Raw genomic sequence first — 22,693 nt, forward strand, 5'->3', positions numbered from 1 at the left:
CCCAATGTTCTTCTTTTGGAAGATTGAAGGAGGAAAGAATTTCACTTTTTCTCTTTTTTAACGTCAAACGACGGGTGCTTTACTAATGATATGTCCTCAGGTAGAAGAGGGTACGGTTTTTTATTGGTGTATATGATAGTGTAGAGGTAGAATAGTTCCTCCAACTTTAACTGAGGGTTATCAACCACTCTGACTGACAACCACAAGCCACATAGGCTAAGGTCGAGGTTTGTCCTACTCGAATGGGATTGGAATTACTGGAATTACTTCGATAACACGTTTCGGAGTATAAGACGTCATCATACTGTAGTAAATTCGGCTCGTGCGATTCTAAATAGTTCTTCGCAAAGAGAGGCAGAATGAGGATTCAAGCCGATCAGTAATAGGAGATTGACAATCCGACAAGCCATCTGGAAGCTGGTATTTGGGTACTGGGTAAATAAACTAATTTTTGCCCCTGCTAATACAGGTATGTATCGGGTCACAGGTTATATATTTAAGGCTACGTCACAAATGTTATGAAACACCTGTAAGGCGATGTAAATATTAAGTGACCGTTCTATTCTCATAAACCCAAGTAATGCAAATGATGCTTAAGTCTTTACGCATGAACAACCAAAGCAAGACTTACGTCTTGAGATATTTTTCAAATTATCTTACGAATTCTGCGGTTTCATTTTGCAGCTATATACATATTAAACCATGAAGTAAATAATACGCTTATTTTGGTTCCCACTGATCTCGCTTTACGCCTTACTCGGGCTTAGGAAAATAAAGCGGAGGTTTCAGCAATCCGTCGTCATAACAAGGTGAGTACGCTTATTTCGGTTGCCGCAGAATTCGCTTTATACCTAAGCCCCTGGAGCTTAGGAAAATAAAACGAAGGTATCAACAAATCGTCGTTATAACAAGGCGTTTATAAATACAACCATCTCTAAATTACTTAGAATAAATCTTTTATATAAATAGATGCAAACATCGTTGTTATGAAAACAGAATTTACCTTATTCGATTACTGAACGCCAGGCCAAGTGTTAGTAGGAGTCCAATAATAGAACTCATTATTATGGCGTGCACTAGCGGTATTGACAATTGGCACACAAAGAATATAAAGCAGAGGTATGTTAACAATATCCCACCAATAAAACCGACACAATTTCTTAATAAACAGTTGGGAATCGTTTGGTCAGCGCATTTAAGTGAAGTGTACTTTAGTCCAAATATACGACGCTTTGCTTCGTACATCTGACATCTTACACGGGATGCTTCTGCCACAGTTCTGGTTTTCGAGTGGGTTGAAGCATTAATTTTTTCATCGTATTCTTGCCGGTAATTTTCAATCACTCTTGCCTTCCACATCGCAGCAAAGTGTGATAACTTGTCGTTTTGGTATGAGTGCCATAATTCATAATTGAGTTTTTATGATAATAAATTGCGTATATTGTTCATTACACATTTTATTTTTAAATTACTACTGTCATACACGTTGCGATATACTTAACGAAACACAGTTTTTTTGTCAATCTGTCAGAATTGATTGTTTTTTATTTGGGGTATGTTACTAGCCAGTAACGAATAGACCACTTAATATAATTATAGTCTATATTTATTTCAAATAGTATCCCAATTATCATTGTTTATTGTATACATATTATTAAGCCTATAAACACAGCATAAATATTACCTTAAAAGCAATTTGCTCTATAAACTAGGTTTTTTAGTTTTACTAGTAGCAATATAATACGTTTCATAGAACAATTTTAGAAATAGTGTCATCCACATGTCTAAACGAAGTTTGTTTGCTGTATTCATCAATGCAAGACGCGCCTTTTCAGTAACAAGGATGTTCTCCATTAAGAATGCCTAATCAATTTGTTGATCTCTTTTAATTATAGGCAAACAACTAAATGTCGCAGCATGACTAAAGCCAAGTAGTTTTCAAGTTCATTGGCTTAACTGAATTTCCAATAGCGTAATTTATATGTAATTTGTCTCTAGTCGGCCGGCCGATTTTCTGCGCAAGGGTTCATTCATGAAACATGCGCAGAACACTGCATTGCAACAAAATCAACTTCACTTCGATAGAGTTCTTTCTACATTGCGTTCTTATCCTGATAAATCCTTAAAAAATGCGCTGGGCTCGTTTTAGTGCGTGATTCGATCGACTTTGCAGAATAATTTGTGAAAATGTGCAGATGATCAGTTTAGCTACCAATTTAGTTGATAAGTGTCACTCAGCGGTCCATTGATAAAATCACGTAAGTACCTACCATTAATGCTATAAAATTTCCAGATGTTTCAATTTAAATTTTCAGTAAGTATAATTTTTTTACAATTACATTTATGTATTTTTTAGTTTAATGGGTTAGGTCGATATTAAATAACACGATAATCATGATGCACTTAAAATGAATGCCCAAAATATCTGTACATAACGTAAAGAATTATAATATTTTTATTGTTCTACATAAAGTTTTCTTAGTATGAATTCAAACTGATGTTATCGTACATATTTATAATTGAACTGCTATTGGTAATTGGCTTAGAGTAATATACATTTGAAATGCTTAATTTGTGTCCTTTTGTCCATATAGACAAATTCGTTATTTTACCAATAGCAATAAATAAAACTAAATTAAATTACAAAATTAATTTAAATATCCTATTATCCTAACTTTGGAAATAATAGATGGATTTGACTTATCAAATTCTAGGTACTGTATATAAAATGTTTACCGCATTTTATATTGTGAGATCGTGATGAATTGTGTTTTGGTAATGAAGTTTTCATTACTTTTTCTTACTTTTGTTTTTATCTTGGCTACTTCAGTCTGTTGTTTATTTTATTGTCCGAAGGTTTGAATATATTTCTAGATTTAAAATGGTGTTCATAAATAATACTATGTGTAAGCTGTTTGTCAACCGATTTCGACTAGTCTATATTTCCAAATTCCTGTGTTGTGTTGAGTCGAAATTTGCCGGGAATAGTTCAACCTTACCGCACCACAAAAAAAATTGTGGCTATGGATTAGGGATTTAAAGCATTTTGTATTATTATTGTTTGAGTCTAAAGCTGAAGTAGCTGTTTACTTGATTTTTTTCTAAATGCAAAATTAAGTGATTTACATTTACGTATGGTTACTTAATATAAAATTTAATTAAAATTACTATAAAACTATTGTACCCAAGTAGACATTATAATCTATGTCACCATGTGACACTTGTCTAATGTTAGTTGTATTATATTATGTGATATCACAGATTAGTAAATCGTATTTGTTTTGGTTTTTAAATTCAAATCGCAGAAGATTTAGGCTTGAATTTAAGTACTATGCAAGTAAATAATTATTAATCTTCTAATTGTAACGTGCAAAATAAATAATACCGCATTAAAATGAGGTACTTATCAAATACTGACGATTAAAACTGTTTTTAAAGCATAAGTTTTACTAATACAAAATATATTAAAATTATATCTACTGCTAAGGTACAAACTGTTTTAATTAAATTAGTGTATTTCAAGCATACAAAACTTTTTAGATTAGATTAAATATATTTTTTAAAAAGTCTTTGTTCTTTTTGTTGATCAATACTGCCCGCATATCAGAAGTAACAATTTAATAGCTAAAGCTGCTGCCAAATACTACAATAAAATTATGATACTTACAAATCACAATACTTATTTATAAATAAATCACTTCTACTTAGTTCTTATTAAAAGTGAACTATTTAGGCTTCACAGATTTAAAAATATTATATTTTATTAATAGTAGTCAAGTAACAAATGCTAGCAACATATCATTAATATTTTTTTAAACAATTGTTATGTATGGACTGCTCTAATAAAATTATATAATATAATACATTTCTTTTTCTATATATTCAAATAATATTATGTGTTTTCTGACGTGTAATAACAACTTTGTTCTAACAGATTATGGACAACGAGCAACCCCACCAAGAGTTGGTGAAATGTGTTGTAGTTGGAGACACTGCTGTGGGTAAGACCAGACTTATATGTGCAAGGGCTTGCAATAAACATGTATCCCTATCCCAGCTCATGACAACACATGTACCTACTGTATGGGCGATTGATCAATATAGGATTTATAAGGATGTAAGTGGAGAGATAATTGTTATGTTATTAGTGGTATAATGTAACTTAATTACTATTTGTATTCTTAATATATTTACTTGGTCTGTAAAATAATTAGCTAATGTAGATGATATTGCACTTTGATATCATGCAAATTAATCTGTTTTATCTATGAAATTCTAGGTACTAGAAAGATCTTGGGAGGTGGTTGATGGTGTGAATGTTTCATTGAGACTATGGGATACCTTTGGAGATCACGAGAAGGATCGAAGATTTGCCTATGGACGGTAAGCAATAACCAATATTTACTACATTATGCTGCAGTTATATAGGTATATTTATTGTACAAGTAATTTACGAACCAATCTTGTGATTTTATTTGAGTCCAAACATTAAGCACAGTAAAGAGGATAGAGTTGTGAAAATAATTTTTATTTTTTAACAATATTACAGATGTGCAAATTGTAATAGATAATTTGTATGGTTTTACTAGTTAGTGCTTTTATGAGAATCATGTAATAGAGAGTGCTCAATGTATATAAATATATTCTTGGTAAAACATATTTATAACCTATTTAATTTATAACCAAAACATTTTAGAACTGGTAAAAAATTTTTTTATAAAAATATAGAAAACGATAGACTCCCATGTATGTCTCTTAACTACAAAATAACCAACCTATCATTTTCCGATCCGTAATTGTACTAATGCATTTCTTGTTGTATTTTGGGAATGTTTTTTATCAAATACACTGTGTGAGGTGTCAGACTTTAAGTATGCCGTATATTCTACTGCTTCTGCATATTCTAGAATAAATATATTTAAATATGAATGTAGGTACCTCACTAACGAAAGTACGGTCTTGTATAGGGGCGTACGAAATATTTAGTGAAATTTTGAATTCCTACATAATGTGTAATGTTCGCCTATATATTTATTTATATATTTTTGTTATGACCTTACTACGCAAGCCATATAGTGTTGCGATGGCATTTTTATTATTACATCAAACCTTATTACATACATGATACGAATAAGACAATATTGTATTTCCGTATAGTAATAAAATATGTATTTAGATATTCATTATTGCAGTTATATCGTGTTTGAGATAACTATAGACATCTCAATTTTATCTGCTTCTTTGGCGGTATATTCATTTTAATTGACTTTTTAGTTCTTTGTAATAGTGTGGTAATACAAACATTTTATGATTCTTCGCCTTAGATTGCACTGTCACTCTCAATCTAAATTAGTCCTATATCAAGGAACCTGCATTGTTATTGCATACAAACACGTTGCGATCAGTATCGACATCGCTATTATTACAGAGTACCAGCACTGTTGTCTCTTAAAGACAAGTTGCTGATAAGCATTCTATGCCTGACACACGAAGGAATAGAAGGTCACCCAGGGATTGAACGTACGACCTCAGGGTTGATAGTCACATGCTTAACTCCTAGTGTAAGAGAAAATATAAATATTGATAGGTTCCAATATATTAATTTACCGTTTATGGCACGTAGCATTTGTAGGATACAAAATAATCGTGTTGTAACGGGCCATCTTATTGATAGTAATCTCTCTTTCATATAACAAAGAAAACAGTTGCAAAGAACTCTTATTATATAGTTTTAATAACACTGTATACTTAGTGCACATTTTAGATAGAAGTTTAGAATACCTGGAAATTGCTGACGCTAACTTTTTGACACAAAAGCCTACGCAAACACAACTACAGGCTTAGAGTATTAGGTACGCCATATAAAATCACATCTTCTTAACAGTGCACTATGACACATTGGTATATGAGTATATGTATTAGACAATTATATAAAATGCTTATCCAACGCTGATTGTAATCTTTGTTAAACTCAGAGCAGTGTTGGCCTAATGGCTTTAAGGCAAACATTGCGAGCATGTTTCTAATTTACTTCTCTTTAAAATAATCGACGAGATAATATGAAGCCAATACGTTGAGGTGTAGCGCCACTGGATTTTTTAAAATTAATAAGATTATATAATGTAGTTGATGTTCGATTGTTTCTCAGGTCGGATGTGGTCCTCCTCTGCTTCTCTATTACAAACCCAATATCTCTAAGAAACTGTGGTGCAATGTGGTACCCGGAGATACGGTAAGTAGTACTACGGGCTTTATGAAGTATTAATATTTTAAAAAGTACCTACGTGTACGGTTCAAGTTGGAGTAACCCCCCCGAGATTATAGCCGGATGCAGGCACTCTCTTAAGAAATTTATTACAGATCACTAAATTATTTTACATTAAATTACTACAGATTTAGTTACATTATAATAATAAATGTTCAAGATACATATTTTGGTCCTTCGAGCCGGACTTGAACCAGTGACCTATGGATACTCATTATTTTGTGTCTTGTGTCCCAATTGTATATCGCAGTAGTCAATAGAAAATAAAGGCATTTTACTAAAGTTCCTATTTTTCTTACAAATTGTGTCATGCTGTGTCGAAAATTAACAGACTTTTATTATATAGACAATAAAAGGCTGCAATTAGAGAAGTTTTATTTATCAATAAGGAAAATTGGCTTTCAACCGTATTGCTGATGGTATCGTTTAGTTGTAGACAACATGAATGCAACGCTATCTATACACAATCATGGTTTACCATTTACAAGCATTGTAAAATATTTCCTTTGCGTTAGGTGATGAGGTGGTCCATTCATGATAATTCAGAATTATAATATTTTCAGGCGGTTTTGTCCGAATACACCTGTTCTTTTGGTGGGATGTAAGAATGATCTGCGCTACATGTACAGAGATGAGACATATTTGAACTACTGCAAGGACAGAAGTCCTTTTATAAGGTACATGCATTTTTTATATAAATATATATATGTCAGGAATAATTAATTCTAAAAGCCCCCTTTTTATAATATATAGCGTAGATTTATATAAAAAATACACAATACATTTATTTAAAGGAAGAAATGCTATGAGATCTAATTCTCTAAATGTTTTATATTAATTTTTGAAAATACATACATATACAGTAAAATTCTAGAAAATCTACTAAAACCTTAAGGGGCTTAAACTTACTAAAAGTTTTAAAATATTTCGATTAGTTTTAGGTCATACACCACAGATGAAAAGATCATACTATTGCAACAGGTCAAGCTAAATAAAACCGTTTAAAAATGTTTGTCCAACCACAAATTTCAGACAAATACTCTTTTAAGACCTTTTTAAAGTTATGGTCGAGCTTCATGCTTCTACTTCCAGGGCACCGCGAAAAAGCGACCTCGTAATGCCGGATCAGGGCCGAGCGTTGGCTCACGAATTCGGTATCTACTACTACGAGACCTCCGTTTTTACATACTACGGTGTTAACGAGGTGTTTGAGAATGCTATACGAGCTGCATTAATCGCGAGGAGACAGCAACGCTTCTGGATGACTAATCTTAAGAGGGTGCAACGGCCGCTATTGCAGGTATCTAGGAATACATTTTGAGATCATCTTTCGTTTTAATAGCGGCATATGAAGGATAAAACAGATTTTTTTTATTTTATTACAGAAAATAAATCGTAATAAAGTCTTTATTTTGTTATTATATCGATTGAGTAATATTGTAAAGTAAAATTGCGCAAACCTTTACTGAAACACAGTAATAATAACCAACTTCAAATTATAATAACCTAATCTAATACAAAATTTTACGATTTAAATAAGTCTTAATAAGTAAGATAAGTCTAAGGTTTAAAAATAACCAAAATCTTCAAATCAAAATCATGTTCTGAAGGAAGTCGTATGTCTTTTTTATACATTAAGTTTAAATGAAATCGGAACTAAATTTTATTTGTTTCGAAAAACTAGCGGAACGCTGCTAAAGATTTCCATACAAACAATTCTTTTACGTGAACTTTTTGACGGCTTTATACAACATACTCTAATAAATGTTTCAGGCTCCATTCCGACCACCTCGGCCTTTAGAGCCAGAGGTGACGATTGTCAGTAGTGTGTACCTTGAGGATATGACGACGCTACTACGGCAGCAGGTGATATGTATTCAAAACCTTTGTTAGGCACAGAAGTCTGATCTTACTTATATATATACATTATAGGCATATAAAGGAAATTTTATAACTTTATATTTTGTATAAACATTTGTTTATGCTCTTGATACATAATTATTATAGCAAATTAAAAATTTGTGATATGCCAAAAAAATAACCTATAAATGTATGAAAGGATTCATCAATAATAATAAAAAACTTATAAGTGTTCCTAGAAGGAGAGATCTTAAGAGAAATACGCAATGCTGTTTTAGATTGTACTTTGAAGAGACCATCGACTTAAAAAAAAACAATCAATTAACGACGTATTTTTTTTCGTTTCTTTTTATGGCAGTACTTTTCGGACATGGTGATAATCTGTGGCGCGAAGGGATTTCCGGTACATCGAGCACTGCTGGCAGCCGCTTGTGAAGTTTTCCGCGGGCTTCTTACTACCCACTGCGCTGCTGACCTGCCACGAAGCTCAAGCGAAAGTAGCATGGTATACTATCACTTTATAATCTACCGTTTCACAGATTAGTAGTTAATTTAAAATACAGAAAGAATATTATGAAAAATAACATACTGGTTTAGTAGGGGAATCAATGTTCAGAGCATAATATATATAAAGTAGTACCTCGATATACGAATGATATATATGTTGATACGATCTATAAGATAGATAGATACGAGCAGCCGAATGAGCGATATTTTGCTAAGAAATTAGAGCAAGATTTGAGATACGAAAAATCGCACACTACACACTATACTGACAGTTTCTACCTTGGCTTGTTTCCCCGGTTTTCGAAGCATTTTTGATAAGTTGAGTTCTCGTTTTTTGCTATGTGTACATTTACAACTGCTGTTACGGAGGAAGGTTACGGAACGAATTAGACTTTACGTCGAGGTATATAGAACTAGTCATAAATGTTACGCCATAAACAGCCTATACACCCTCTCCCACTATCACACACACACATACACACACATCCTTACATACATTCATACAACTTTATTTCTACTAACTTCTAACTAGTTCACTGCTTTGTTTTGTTTTTCTTTCCCATATATTTATGTGCTATGGAATGGAAGCTGGTTATCCATATCACAGGTTCTTGCCTAGTTTGGAAACCAGTCTCCCAATACCTTCTCAACTGTGATCTTATTTATTGTTGTAAATGTTATATTGGAGAAAATAAATAAAATTATTATTATTATTATTATAGGTATATACAAATTACAGGGGATTTTCTATTTTAAAAAAATTCAGGTAAGCAGTATGGGTGAGGCGACCACGGGTGACTTCAATGAGGACACAGAATATTTGATCAGACAGGACCAAGCGAAGCAAACGAGGTACGTTTTATGTTGGACAGATAAACATTTTTATTACCAAGAAGAATGAGAGTAAAGGCAATTGACAATTATATTTGTACATTTTAATTGATCAAGCAACTTCTTGACACCACGGGCCTAGTGAGAAAATTAAAAAGTAAAAATAAAGATAAAAAATAGTGTCTAACAGATAAAAAAGTATGTATCATTGTATATACCACAGCGCATAACAAACAAATATTTAGCTAAGAGCACAGAACCTAGTAGATGGATATTATTTTTCTTCTTACTGAAGTAAAACATCGTAAGGAAAGCAGCACGAATTTTAGACACTAGCGACATTAGCGACTCAACTTAGACACTACATAACCCCCTGCACCAACAATCGTCCTAGGCGAGATGCGATAACAGCAGATACTTTTCCGCTTAAGATTCAGTAGAACAAAATGTGTTAGTGGTTAGATATTTAATAATATTATTTTCACCTTTATTTGCATTTTATAACACTTGTCCCCTTTAAGATATAAATTAAGTGATAAATGTAGAGTATGGGAACAAATAAAGCGTCGTTCGTCGTGTCAGCTCGTGGGAGAAGCGCGACCTGACGTATGCAGGCGCGTACACCATCCAGCTATACTTTCGCTTAAGATCGTTCGGGTAAGTATATAAATAAATAGTATGAAAATATCGAATATTAGGTTAAAATTTCAAAATATTTTTACGGTTAAAACATAAATGATGAAGAAATTTGAAGTTTACGTTTACCATTAAACATCAGGAATATGTCGAACTTTACCCAACTCCGCATACATAGCCATACATATCTACTTAGATTATTTAGAGGAACTGAGCGTGTTTGACACAGAAGGCAATCGCTTGGTTACCAACCAGATTGACCGATCCAGTGAAAGATTCATCGTCCTCAAAACTGTACCCAGTAAACGATATAAGATGTTTTCTTGCTGACCAGGACGCTACCGAAAAATCTTGCATTGTTTTCGGTTCTAAAGAAATCAAATTTAAAAAGAAACCTCTATTAATTACATAGCCAAGGCATTTTTGCTCACCCGAGAATATAAGACGAAGGCACTTTCTTAATTATTATATTAGCATAAAGCATGTTATAATTAGTGATTTAGACTACTATATTAGTTAGCATTTAATATCCTTTATTACGGAGCGATATATGAACTAGTATATATATCCATATATAATAGTTATATCACTAATTTAATTGACTGAATTACTGAGGACACATGAGGATACGCACAACGATTGCAAGCACATTGCTCCGTTTATTGGAATAAAAGTTAATTACAAAAACCAAGGTATTAATTAAATTCTATTGGAAAATGCTCAAGGCCGACCGTTGAACTTAGGTCATTGGACGGCCTTACGTGTGTATGAGTGTGTGAGCCGGTCCAATCACGAGTCTAGCGTTTCATAGTACGGTCGTGTCGTGGGTGGTTTCATGATGTCATGATATGATGCATCTAGGATCCGTGACGTCACGAATAGCGTGAGCCTGTGCCTCGTTTAGATCGAGCTAGCCGACGAGCTGGTTAGCTACATAATCTTGACAGTATGACCCAGGAACCACAATCATTTTGATTTAATGTAATTCCAGTGCGAAAAAATACAGCATGCTACATCCCAAACACAGACAATAGTAACGATGAGCAAGTTGATATCATCTAGTGTGATGCAGGAAGTCATCAACTTCATATACACTGGTGCCATTCACGCAGCTGCCTTTAAACAACAGGTATTTATGATATATTTATTTAATTTTTAAATAATAAGCAGCGGAATTGATTGGCTTGTTTGGTGCTCTAAAGGCTTGGGACACACTTGGTTCTTAACTTGAATTAAAAAGTGTATTTTTTGTAATATGAAGTTCACAGTTGCTTGGTTATAATATGTAGGTTAAGATTATAGTATTTTTAATTGTAGTTGTTGATCTATCGCAACAGTAATTATGGTAAGATAATAATTATATAGGAAGATAAATATGTAAATGTATCACAGTCTTCGCAAATAAATGATTTATTATTATTAAATTAAAGTGTTATAGTACAGTCATTTGGTTCGAAAAATAACGGTTACCTGGAACGTTTTCCGGGTGTTTTGAATATTGGTAACTTTTGTAGATTCTGATGTGCTTGTGGCTTAAATTCGTGATGGAGTATACTTTGAGGCGCTCGTACGCCAAAACTATTAACTTTATGAAAAAAAAAAATACATAAATGGAAGGTAATCGTTTAGTTTCACTTTATATATAACTTTTTTATCGTAAAATGAGTCGTAAATGAGACTGTCAAAAAACTGATTTATGACGACGTTTTATCAATATGGCAGTGCGAGCGGTAAATATACGAGGTAGCATTCGGAAAGAGCACATCGAAATCTATTAAATTACCAGTTTCAAAAACTCATGGAAAGCTCTAGAGGTAAAACTACCAAACGGCTGTAATGCTTAATGCAAAAATAATTATGTCTGTTATGGCAGGAGTAATTTTATTTCAGTAATGTTTATGCTTTGACAATATTGACACAAAGACATGTGTCAAAATGTTACAAATGTATTAATTTTTGTATACATTGAATGTGTAAAAGTATGATTACAATAATATACCTACGCGGTTGTGACGTTCAAAAAGGACTACTTTTTCATATTTTTATATAATAACCTCAGTGTGCCTCAACCTTTAGCTTGTTACAGTAGATAGAACCTCCCAATACCGAGTCAAATTTATTGCTGCTTTATACACAAAGCTTCGTTATGTTATTCTATGTATTTAAGCTTTCGATAATTCAAAATTTAATAAATATAATAATAAATTAATAATATTTCCTGCAGTCCGGTGCTATTGGATTATTACTGGTAATTGTTATTATTAAATAAATCATAATAATTATTAATTTTACATTATTATTTATTTTATTATCACACTCGCTTTTATTTGGATATTTTTTGCTTTTTTCACATGTTTTCTATGTAACATGCATGAGTGTGTAGATATTATAAAACATTATCTTATTTTAATATTAATAATAATTATCATTCGTATTTCATAGTTAAATAAAATACATTTTTATCACTTATTATAATAAGTTATACATTAAGAGCCAATTTAACTGTATTTTATTTGGGTGTATTTATCATATTAATATTAAGAACATATTTATTTATACCTACTATAATCAAAGAAATATGTACGCTCGAAGCGAACGTACCGTTCGTAACAATACGTACACTTTTAACGTATAAACAAAAGTATAATCATTTGTTTCTGAATACTAAGTAAATAAATACAATTGTATGGCAGTGTCCATGCCGCCAATAAATAAAAGTCATAATAACAACTCGTTATATCAAGTATCCAGCCATTAATTCTGTTACAAAAAATTGCATTTTTTAATGATGTGGTCTAATCTGAGTGATCCAAGACTGTATCTTGATACTCTATAGCTAAAGTTTTCACCATTTTTTCACAAAAATGTAGTTTTGTGACCCCTTGATAAGACACGCCCCAACAAACCATCACTGATGCAGGATGTTGACCACGTTGTACCTTTCCGATCAATTGAGCAGGTTCTTTAGAACTGTCAGCTTACACTTATCATTCTGTTTATTGTAGTGTTCTTCAATCGTGAAAATTTTCGGTAAAGAGGAGATTTCTGTGCTTTTCACCTGCGTATCGCGAAAGAAGGCCAAGGTTTTGGTCGATCCATTATCTTTAATTGTACAGATTAATTTAGGGCATGTTGGGGTTTCAACGAACTTTGGCTTTAACAGCTAGTAGTTCTAACAGCACGCGGCCGCCCCGTTCTGTTCTGGTCTTCGACAGATGAAGTGCTGTTCTATCTGTTGATGCTACGATATACTAATACCGAGCGATACCAAGCTTTTGAAGAGTCATGAATATGACCGACGGCTCCATACCCACTGTTGTGCAAGGCGATCACTGCAATCCTATTTTCTTTAACACCCCATTCCATATTGTAATTTTATAATGACCACGAAAAAATATGTGAAATTGCGTGTATGTGTTCCAAATTCAAAATAATTAAAAAGTTGAACAAGGAAAAGTTTCTATGTAACAGTAATTATGGCCAGACTAATTTAATTATTATACTCAGCTGAACCACGGGAACGCCAGTGCGTAGGGTACAAGGTATATGACAAATTGTAGTAGTGTTAAAGATGTACGAAAAAGTTGTGTCACTTTGAAGTTTGAATGATGTATATGTAATAGGGAGGCAAACGGGACGCGCAAAAAGGGCAGTCAGCGCAGCCCACAGGCACCCATTTTTAGTGGGTGTGTTGCCGATTTTTGAAAATGTTTTGCACTATTTGGATAGTTTCCTGTTAAAACAGCTAAAGGGTTACTATACTCGCGGGTTAGGAAAGGGTATAATATTAGCTCTTTCAAGCCACGAACAGGCACGTTCTCCAATAGGCATCTCACTTAATATCAAGTCGGAAAGCGTGCAAAAAACCCTATACCAATAATTTATTGTTTCAAAAAAGATCGTACAGATAATAAAACTACATATAACAAAACATGTAGCCTGTTGTTAAGACATCAAGTGAGGCAAATTCATTATTACGATAATCTGTGGAAAGACAAAAATTATGTAAGAAATATTATCATAATATTAAAATAACATTCCGTTCTTGCAGTTTGTAACACTGAGCTAAAAGCTATGTTGAAACTTCGAGGGGTAATATATTTTTTTATAACAAAATTTCTTGTGTAATAACAGGAAATACGTCAAGCGGCCGAGTTGCTGGGATTTCCTGAACTGACCAAATTGTGTCAGTTCATATTAGACCAGCATCTGCTGTTTGATAAAGGATTCATGTTGCAGTTTCACACGGTAATAAAATACGTAATAATTCTAATATAATATATTTTTAACCAATAAGATTATGTTTTAACATAGACAACGAAACGTTGAGACCATAGATATGATCGATTGATTTGGATCCTTTTGAAACTATTTTGTACGTTTTTGTTAACTAAATGTTTGGTTTCAATATTTATATAAAATCTGTAAGGTATATTTTTATAATCCCACATATACACTGACGTAGTTGGAAACCTTTTTTTATAAAACACGGGGCAAACGGGCAGGAGGCTCACCTGATGTTAAGTGATACCGCCGCCCATGGACACTCTCAATGCCAGAGGGCTCGCGAGTGCGTTGCCGGCCTTTTAAGTATTGGTATAATAAATTGGTATATAAAGTTAATGATCAAACAATAACAATTGTATGGCAGTACAAGTAAGTCTCTCACGGAACTTTTTAGTATAAATAGGAAGAAAAACTTTCATACACTATTTAAAATGCATTAAAAGTTTCATGAGAGTATAGGAACTAATATAAATTGTATTTTCCAAATTTTATAATTTATAATATTAAGTATCAAGGTTGTTGTCGAAGTATAATGAAAAATAAAGTTATCTTACGCAGCAACGACCTCGTACAAAAGTTTGGCTCTAGAAATATATTAAAAAATATATTTTAAAGTGAGTATTTGGGTATAGCCACTTCCGGGGCGGGTAGGAGAGGCCCTGGAGCGGGGCTGGTTCGCTGACGTCTCCTTCGAGCTGGACGACGGGTTACAGCTGGCGCACCGGGCACTGCTCATGGCACGATGTGATCCTATGAAGGCCATGTTCCATGGACACTTTAAAGAGAGCACTTCACGCCTGGTAATATAAAAGTTCCTAAACACATTTCTGTATGTTTCGTTATACTTTTGTCATAGAAAAGTTATCCATTAGGATTATTTAATATTTTTTAAATAATTTTTAGTATATTATTTTCACAAACATGTTTCCTCGTGGAACTTAGACTTTATTAAAATATCTTATAACCCAAAGCCAACAATACGACATATATGTACTGTATTTATACAAGTCTAACCTTTTATTTGAAATCGTTAGAAATAACATTGATAACTGGAACTATAATGCCATTTGATTATGTATTGGACGATTTTGTTGTTATTGTTTTGCTTACAAGACACGGGGTTCGGCCGAGAAATCTTTTTTTTTTGCAATATAACTAAACAATAAATACGTAGGTATATACGAATTGACCAAGACTAGATTTTTTTAACCTAATTAAAGCTATTGGTATTATCATAAACTTAGAATATATATTTTTTAATAATTTAAAATTTTCCGACGTTTCGCGTGCCTTACAGCGTGCGTGGTCACGGTGACTGAAGACAAAAGGTGTTGAATGTCAAAAGTATCACAGCTGTAGAGAAAGTTGTGTTATCTGTATTTATTTCGAGTCGATACCAACTCCGGGGAAATAATATAAATAGCTTTAATCCGGTTAAAAAGTTGTTTTCTTTCAATGTGTAAAAGCTATAGTAACCAAAGACAATACTACGACCAAGACTAAATATTTTTTCTTTCAAAAAAATTCTACAGTGATACAGGTATAAATTTAAAATTATTTTTTCAGATCACATTTCCAGGTGTAAAAATGTACGCATTTCATATCCTGCTGTGCTACATCTACTCGGACAAGATACCTCCAGTTGAGCCCACCAGGTGTCTGGAACTGCTGGAGCTGGCAAATAGACTTTGTATGGACCGACTAGTCACTTTGGTGGAAGCTAGGGTTATCGACCATCTGCAACATCAAGATAGGTGAGTGTATATATTTTATTTATTTATCAGTTTACTCTTCGGACTTTACTTACATACGAATAAAATTCGGATGTGAGACTCATCTCGTACTTTAACTCCCTTTTTTCACTTTTTTGGTTAAAATCCTATACGATTTAAAATAATAAATAAATAAAAGATACATTAAGTCTATGTTAAAGTCTATAACAAATAATAGTACACGACCTTCGAAGGGAAAAAGCCTTCCTTCAAATTCCACCACTTGTCTCTCATCTTGTCTCCATTCTTTCCCGCTATCTCCTTTATTTCATCTTCTCAGGATTCTGGTAAGCGTTCTCTCCTTTACCTTCTTTTTCATATTTTACTTAGCCCTAAATCTGGACTTCAAATACTTAACCAATCTTTAAAACTAAACTTGATATCCGGAGAGTGCTTAGACATGTTCTATGTTCTTAAAAATAAAGCAAGCCTTATGTTGTTTCTATCAGCTAGCTGGAAATAACTTATTTCTTATCACGAGTTTTTTAGTACAGTCTGATGAACACAGAAATATTACTGTAATTTTTGAGAACGAAAGACTCATTGCGTGTAATTTAAGCGTTGTAACTATTGTTTACTTTGTTTGAGCAACCCGTCCGGTGCAATAGGTTAGAACCCATGTCTCCGCCAAGAGCTTCTGTTGCGATACTGCAAGCCTAACTACCAGATTTCCCTATCCGGTGCGAATGTCACACGTGCTCCACGTACGTACGTAATTTACGTCTTTTTTGTGTTGAGGGTGGTTGGTTAACACTCCCGAACCTTCTTCGTGTTCTTTTTAAGTATTACGACGCATAACAGAATGCTTTGAAAGTGTCCCATGGGTTGTCATGTTTGATCATCCCGAGGGCAGCCTTTCGCGATCACGTTTGATGACCAAAAGACAAATGGTCAACGAAATTAATAAACTAAATGGTATGTCTCCATGACTCCGTAAGGTCAAATCAATTTTATTCAAGTCAACGTTATATTTTAAGTCATCGTCATCGTTATCGTGGCAGCGTCTTATTTCTAAACTGGGCTTTCAGAGTTGGGGACGACGATCAAGTCGTTGACATCGCACTGTCTCTGTTGGAGCCTGTTAAGGTAAACCATATTATACTCATAACCATATTAGAAACTTTAAAAAAATGCTGAAACTGTTACCTAAGTTGCAGTTTACCTTATAGGATTGAGTATTCAATGCTAATGGGCAAACATACTTCCACCTCTGCATCATGACACAATGTCATGTGTCACAAAATGCAAAAATATTTCAGTTACACAACGCACATAACCTGTGGTCGTGGTGTCGTTGGCGCCTTTGTGCGGCGTACGACCGCGTGTGTCGCGCACGTCACCTCAGTGCCGCTGCACGGGAATATCTGGCTGATAACCGCTGGCCTCCCGTTTGGTGAGTTTTCTCTAATACTTTTTTATATATGGTTTTCTGAGTTTTACGAAGATAGTTAGTTAGTTACTGGGTTAGTTTATACGAAGTTATATATAAAAACTATATATATTAGGTCCTTACATATGAAATTGGCGTTTTGTATGGGAGGAACAAAAAGTCGAATATTTTTAAATATAATATATTTAATTAAGCAAAGTATGAACCATTGTTTTCTATGCACTTTTGCCATCTAATAGGTAGTTCATTGATCCCTTTACTAAAAAAACCAGTCGGACGGGAATCAATAAAATCTGTGAAGGCGATTTGGACTGCCCCATCAGAGTTAAATTTTTTCCCTTGCAAGAAGTTGTCCAAATTTCGAAAAAACTTGTAATCTGTTGGAGCAAGGTCCGGGGAGTACGGAGGATGCTTAAACATTCCAATTGAAGGTCTTCTAATTTGGTAGCCGTCTATTGTGCAGTGTGTGGTCTAGCGTTATCGTGAAGTAGCAGTGGCGTGGAGCAATTGACCAGCCTAGGTTGTTTACCGCTAGGTTTTCCATCATGGTTTGCAATTGCTGACAATAGACATCAGCCGTAATAGTCTGGCCAGATTTGAGAAAACTGCAATGAGCAATAGCGGCACTAGTCACCCAAACGCTTACAAGCTACTTTTTTGGGGTTAATTTTCGCTTGGGGCAGGATTTGGCTGGCTGGCCAGGATCCACCTTTCAAGCTTTTTAATCTTCCCAATTTCCTTCAAGTGAATTAAAACAGTTTTATCATACCGCAGCCTGCAGCTAACTCGGACGTGGTTTGCGATGGATCCGCTTCCACAATAGCCTTCAATACTTCATTATCAACTTGGGTCTCAGGCCGTCCACGGGGCTTGTTCTGCAGGTCGAAATTTCTAGAACGAAAACGTTGGAACCAAAAACGAACTGTATTTTCTTTTGCAACATGACCGCCATACACATCATTCACCCTTCGAGTCGTTTCTGCAGCACTAGTGCCACGGCGGAATTCGTACTCGAAAATATTACGATACTTTAAGTTTTCCATTTTGTAAAATGAGTGACGCAAACAGAAAAAAACAAATGAATGACGTTCATCGAAGCACAAATACATGAATAAATAGCTGTACAAATTTGAATTTGGAATTCCTTACCAAAGAGGAGAACATCGTGATTAAAGTGGCCAGTACGAAATACGCCAATTTCATATGTCAGGACCTAATATTTGTGTCAAAACTAAATACAACATTTTTAAAACAGACCAAAGACATCGGACCTCATACTACAGCTATAGAACACAAATTTTGAAGATATTTCTCTATAAATATACGTCAGCTGAAAACTAGTTTTTACTCGAAAAATCAATTTCTTTACTTAATAAGTAAAGAAATTGATTTTTTATTATATTTCCCACCGCATAAACCTTCGTTAAACTTCCATACATATTTCATGATCATAACTAGCCAGATCACTCCGGCCATTTTCGAGTTTTAGCGAGACAAACGAACAGCAACCTTTTTTATATAAATATTACTCTCCGTCTTTAACTATGTGATATGTGCTTAAATAAGTAAGGTAAAGTAATAAGCGGCGCTATTGGAAGTTCCAAAGTACCGTTGCTGCACCTTTTGCACGTTTTACATTCAAATAATAATAAATAAAATAGAAACGAGAGAATAGTCTTCCAATAGTTGACTAGTATTGGTAAGAAAACAATTTTTTAACCGGATCAAAGCTATTTGCATTATTATAAACTTATAGTTTCGCGTGCTTTACAGCGTGCGAGGTCACGCGAAAATAGAGTGAGTGACCGTGAGTCATTTCTGCAAAAACCCGTCATCTTTTAGTCGATACCTACTCCGGGGAAATAAATACAGTTAACACAACTTTCTCTACAGCTGTGATACTTTTGACATTCAACACCTTTTGTCTTCAATCACCGTGACCACGCACGCTGTAAAGCACGCGAAACGTCGGATAAATTAGAATTTATGTAAAATAATTATAATTTTATAATAATACAAATAGCTTTAATTCGGTTTAAAAATCGTTCTCTTTCAATGTGTAAAAGCTATGTTAACCAAAGACAATACTGGTATTGGTAAACTGACAAACCAGCGCCTCGTGTGCGTAACTAACGCATCGCACTAATAAATCCTGTTCAGGTACACGAATACTTTTCAAAACTAATATATACTTGAAAAAAACCTAGTTAAACATGCATAAATGCGCGTCAAACATAAACAGATTAATAATAAAAAAAATTGTTGTATTTAATAGTGTCTATATCATCGTATTATTCAGGTACGTGAAGGAATACGATTACTACCAGAAGTGCCTCGCGGAGCAGTCCAAGGAGCTGAAGGAGATCAGGCCTGCTACGTCAGTAAACACTAACCAACAGACCGGCTGTTTGTGTTTTGCAAGTAAGTTTTTAACTGAATAAGCGGCGGTGACATGAGCTGGTTTGAAAATATTTTAAAAAACATTTTTTGCTTCGTTTGAATTCTTTTTTTGTTAAATATCGCTAAGTCGGACTCCCGTACGTCATCAACGATTTGACATACAGGAGTCAAAGCTCGCACAAGTCTCGTTGCTAAATCTCACCCTAAATGTTACTAGTACTAGATATTTTAATAAATAGAAAATCCGGTAATAAAGTCATTTAAGCCATATGTCCCTTTACAGGCAAGGTCCGCCGCGATAGCGCAGTGGGTGCTGCAGACGCGTCCACGGCTTTGTGTCGCCCCGAGCCTCCCCAACCCCCGCATCCCCCACAGCCGCCCCTCTGACATATGCCCTATTGGAGGTGAGATATGTTTATTAAGAAAATACTTTTTAAACGGATTGAAGCTATGTATTATTATTAAAAACTTATAATTAATTACATAATTTAATGACTCACGGTGTCCTCTATTATATTTCCTGCAAAAACCCGTCATCTTTTAGTCGATATCAACTCCGGGGTAATAAATACAGATAATACAACTTTCTCTACAGCTGTGATACTTTAGACATTCAACACCTTTTGTATTCAGTCACCGTGACGCACGCTGTAAAGCACGCGAAACGTCGGAAAAAATTTAAAATTATGTAAATAATTATAAGTTTTTAATAATAATAAATAGCTTGAATCCGTTTAAAAAGTGTTTTCTTAATGTGTAAAAGCTATTTTAACAAAAGACAATACTAGATATGTTTATTCTATATACTTCATAACTTTTGAAAAAGTTTCCTATACAGTAACTATAAAATGAATTGAGGAAAAAAAATTGGGAGCAGTGTTGGCTTCAGCGTGCGAATCTCATCCCTGAGGTCTTAGGTTCAATCCCCGGCTGTGCGCCAATGGATTTTCCTTCTGTGTGCATTTAACATTCGCTTGAACGGTGAAGGAAAACATCGTGAGGAAACCGGCTTGCCTTAGACCCAAAAAGTCGACGGCGTGCGTCAGGCACAGAAGCTGATCACCTACTTGCCTATTAGATTAAACAATGATCATGAAACAGATATTAGAAATCCAGACCGAAAAGGTGTAAACTTCAACTTAACATAGATATTAATGAATTTTATATTTATAAATTTTCTAATGTTTTATCAGATCGCTCCGTATTGCGGTTCTCCTGCCTGTGTCGATGTGCTTCATGAGTACGATCCTCACTGTAATGGTCCTGTTGCACGTCTATACCTAAACTTTTAATAACACTGACTACTGATATTACTGAAGCCCTCAAAGTCTAGATTTTTGAGCACGTATTTTTATCAGATGTTGTCAGGGTTGGTACTATGTAACTTCCAATAGCGACAAATTTTGCGACGTTTTTGTAAGCAATTTCGATATGGTTATTTCTATAACCGTAGCAGCGTCGCCGTGTTACACGAATTCGCAATGCTATTCCGAGTTACCTATAGGCAGTCTACCTACCGGTACAATTTGTGGGAAGCAAGCGTACCAAGTATAGTTTAAACTGTTGCTCAGGTTTTTCTGAATAAGTATTTTTTAAGCTAATGATTTCAATGTAATATTTATATCTAAACCCCCATGGCTGACTTACAATTTTTTTTTCGGTTTCTATGGGCAAAACTATTTTATCAAAAGTTCTTGTGTAGTTAAGTCAGTATTGATAGCATTCCAACTTAATGCACTAAATTTTCCAATTTTTAAAACGTCTGGATAAAGATTTTAAGTTAAAAACACATCTCTCAATATTGTGTAAAAAATGCTTTAGTTCTAGCCATACCCCTAATTTTCACAGAGCTTATATTATCTATGTATCAATCTGATGGCAGCTGTATTTTATTGTTTTGTAATGTTTGATGATGAGTTTATAATGAGGCTGGGGCCAAGCAATGCTTTCTTGTAACCGAATTACAATGTTAGTTGCTTGATACCTATAGAAATATTCACTGATTGACAATATTATGTAAGCGAGGACAAGAAGTCTGCAGCCCTCAAAGATCTTTACATCAACTTAAAAAAAAAAACAATTTTTTATATGATCCATGAAACACAGTTTATTTAAATTTACTTAGCAACACTATCAATAGTATGAACTAAATCTAGATACTTGAATTTATCAATGTGTTTAATTGACACATTAATTCCATTTTGTTTGAGTATAAAGTTCATTGCTTGCCCCAAGTACATATTATAACATTGTATTAAATACAATTTAATTATAGGAGAATTGTAATCATTGTAAAATTGTGGTAATTGTGCTTAGCATTTAATGTAGGCGTTTTCAATCTAGTTCTTCAGTATTAATAGCTATTTTTTCACATTTGAAAGGAATTTCGCATTTAAAATTTATTTATAGTATAAATATCTATGTTTAAAAAAAATTACTGTGAAAGATTTGTTTAATAATGCTTGTTGGATAATTATTATTTTGGTGACTGTGATAGAATTTATCTGTGATTGGATTGATCTGACGTATGACGAGATTGGATATTGTACGAAGTTTAACTTCATTTGTTTTATATTATTTTAGTTTAGAATTGTTTGTACAAAGGCAACAATCTGCCTATAATTATTTTGCGTTAATAGATATTTTAGCATTGTTTGCTATAAAAGAGATTATATATTAATATAGGTTTCGAAATAAATATGAGAATTTTCGGTAACGTTCGGTATCGAATATACTAGAATATGC

General features: G+C 33.8%; 2 protein-coding genes across 8 annotated transcripts in view; one reads left to right on the forward strand and one right to left on the reverse strand.

Moving 5' to 3' along the window:
• LOC123719953 overlaps positions 1-1,462 on the reverse strand; it is a 29,712-nt gene extending 28,250 nt beyond the window's left edge. For all 4 annotated transcript variants that reach the window (XM_045676297.1, XM_045676296.1, XM_045676294.1 and 1 more), the window contains exon 1: positions 1,004-1,462. In XM_045676297.1, coding sequence (XP_045532253.1) covers positions 1,004-1,359 — 356 coding nt within the window. In that variant the 5' untranslated portion in view covers positions 1,360-1,462. The remainder of the gene's footprint in view (positions 1-1,003) is intronic.
• Positions 1,055-22,305, forward strand: LOC123719954 (rho-related BTB domain-containing protein 1). Of its 4 annotated transcripts, none has more exons than XM_045676299.1 (20): positions 1,055-1,119; positions 3,935-4,117; positions 4,280-4,383; positions 6,149-6,232; positions 6,829-6,942; positions 7,358-7,565; positions 8,039-8,131; positions 8,484-8,630; positions 9,399-9,484; positions 10,009-10,120; positions 11,091-11,228; positions 12,324-12,347; positions 14,234-14,347; positions 15,019-15,186; positions 15,953-16,140; positions 17,187-17,244; positions 17,418-17,551; positions 19,848-19,969; positions 20,232-20,352; positions 21,142-22,305. In XM_045676299.1, the coding sequence occupies exons 2-19, from the start codon at positions 3,938-3,940 to the stop codon at positions 20,333-20,335; spliced, it is 2,178 nt and encodes a 725-aa protein (XP_045532255.1). In that variant the 5' UTR covers positions 1,055-1,119; positions 3,935-3,937; the 3' UTR covers positions 20,336-20,352; positions 21,142-22,305. The 4 variants fall into 4 exon arrangements, with proteins under 4 accessions (XP_045532255.1, XP_045532254.1, XP_045532257.1 ...); XM_045676298.1 differs by lacking the exon at positions 1,055-1,119 and adding an exon at positions 2,073-2,258; XM_045676300.1 differs by lacking the exon at positions 1,055-1,119 and adding an exon at positions 3,462-3,487.
• Positions 22,306-22,693: the final 388 nt, after the last annotated feature.

Source organism: Pieris brassicae, chromosome 2 (genome assembly GCF_905147105.1).
Source record: "Pieris brassicae chromosome 2, ilPieBrab1.1, whole genome shotgun sequence".
Classification (NCBI taxonomy): Eukaryota; Metazoa; Arthropoda; class Insecta; order Lepidoptera; family Pieridae; genus Pieris; species Pieris brassicae.

Bases quoted from the DNA above. Each gene is read 5' to 3' on its own strand.
- LOC123719954 (XM_045676299.1), top strand. From the start codon at position 3,938: ATGGACAACGAGCAACCCCACCAAGAGTTGGTGAAATGTGTTGTAGTT. The intron at 8,631-9,398 runs GTATACTATCAC...AAAAAAATTCAG, and splicing joins GCTCAAGCGAAAGTAGCATG to GTAAGCAGTATGGGTGAGGC. The intron at 17,552-19,847 runs GTGAGTTTTCTC...CGTATTATTCAG, and splicing joins AACCGCTGGCCTCCCGTTTG to GTACGTGAAGGAATACGATT.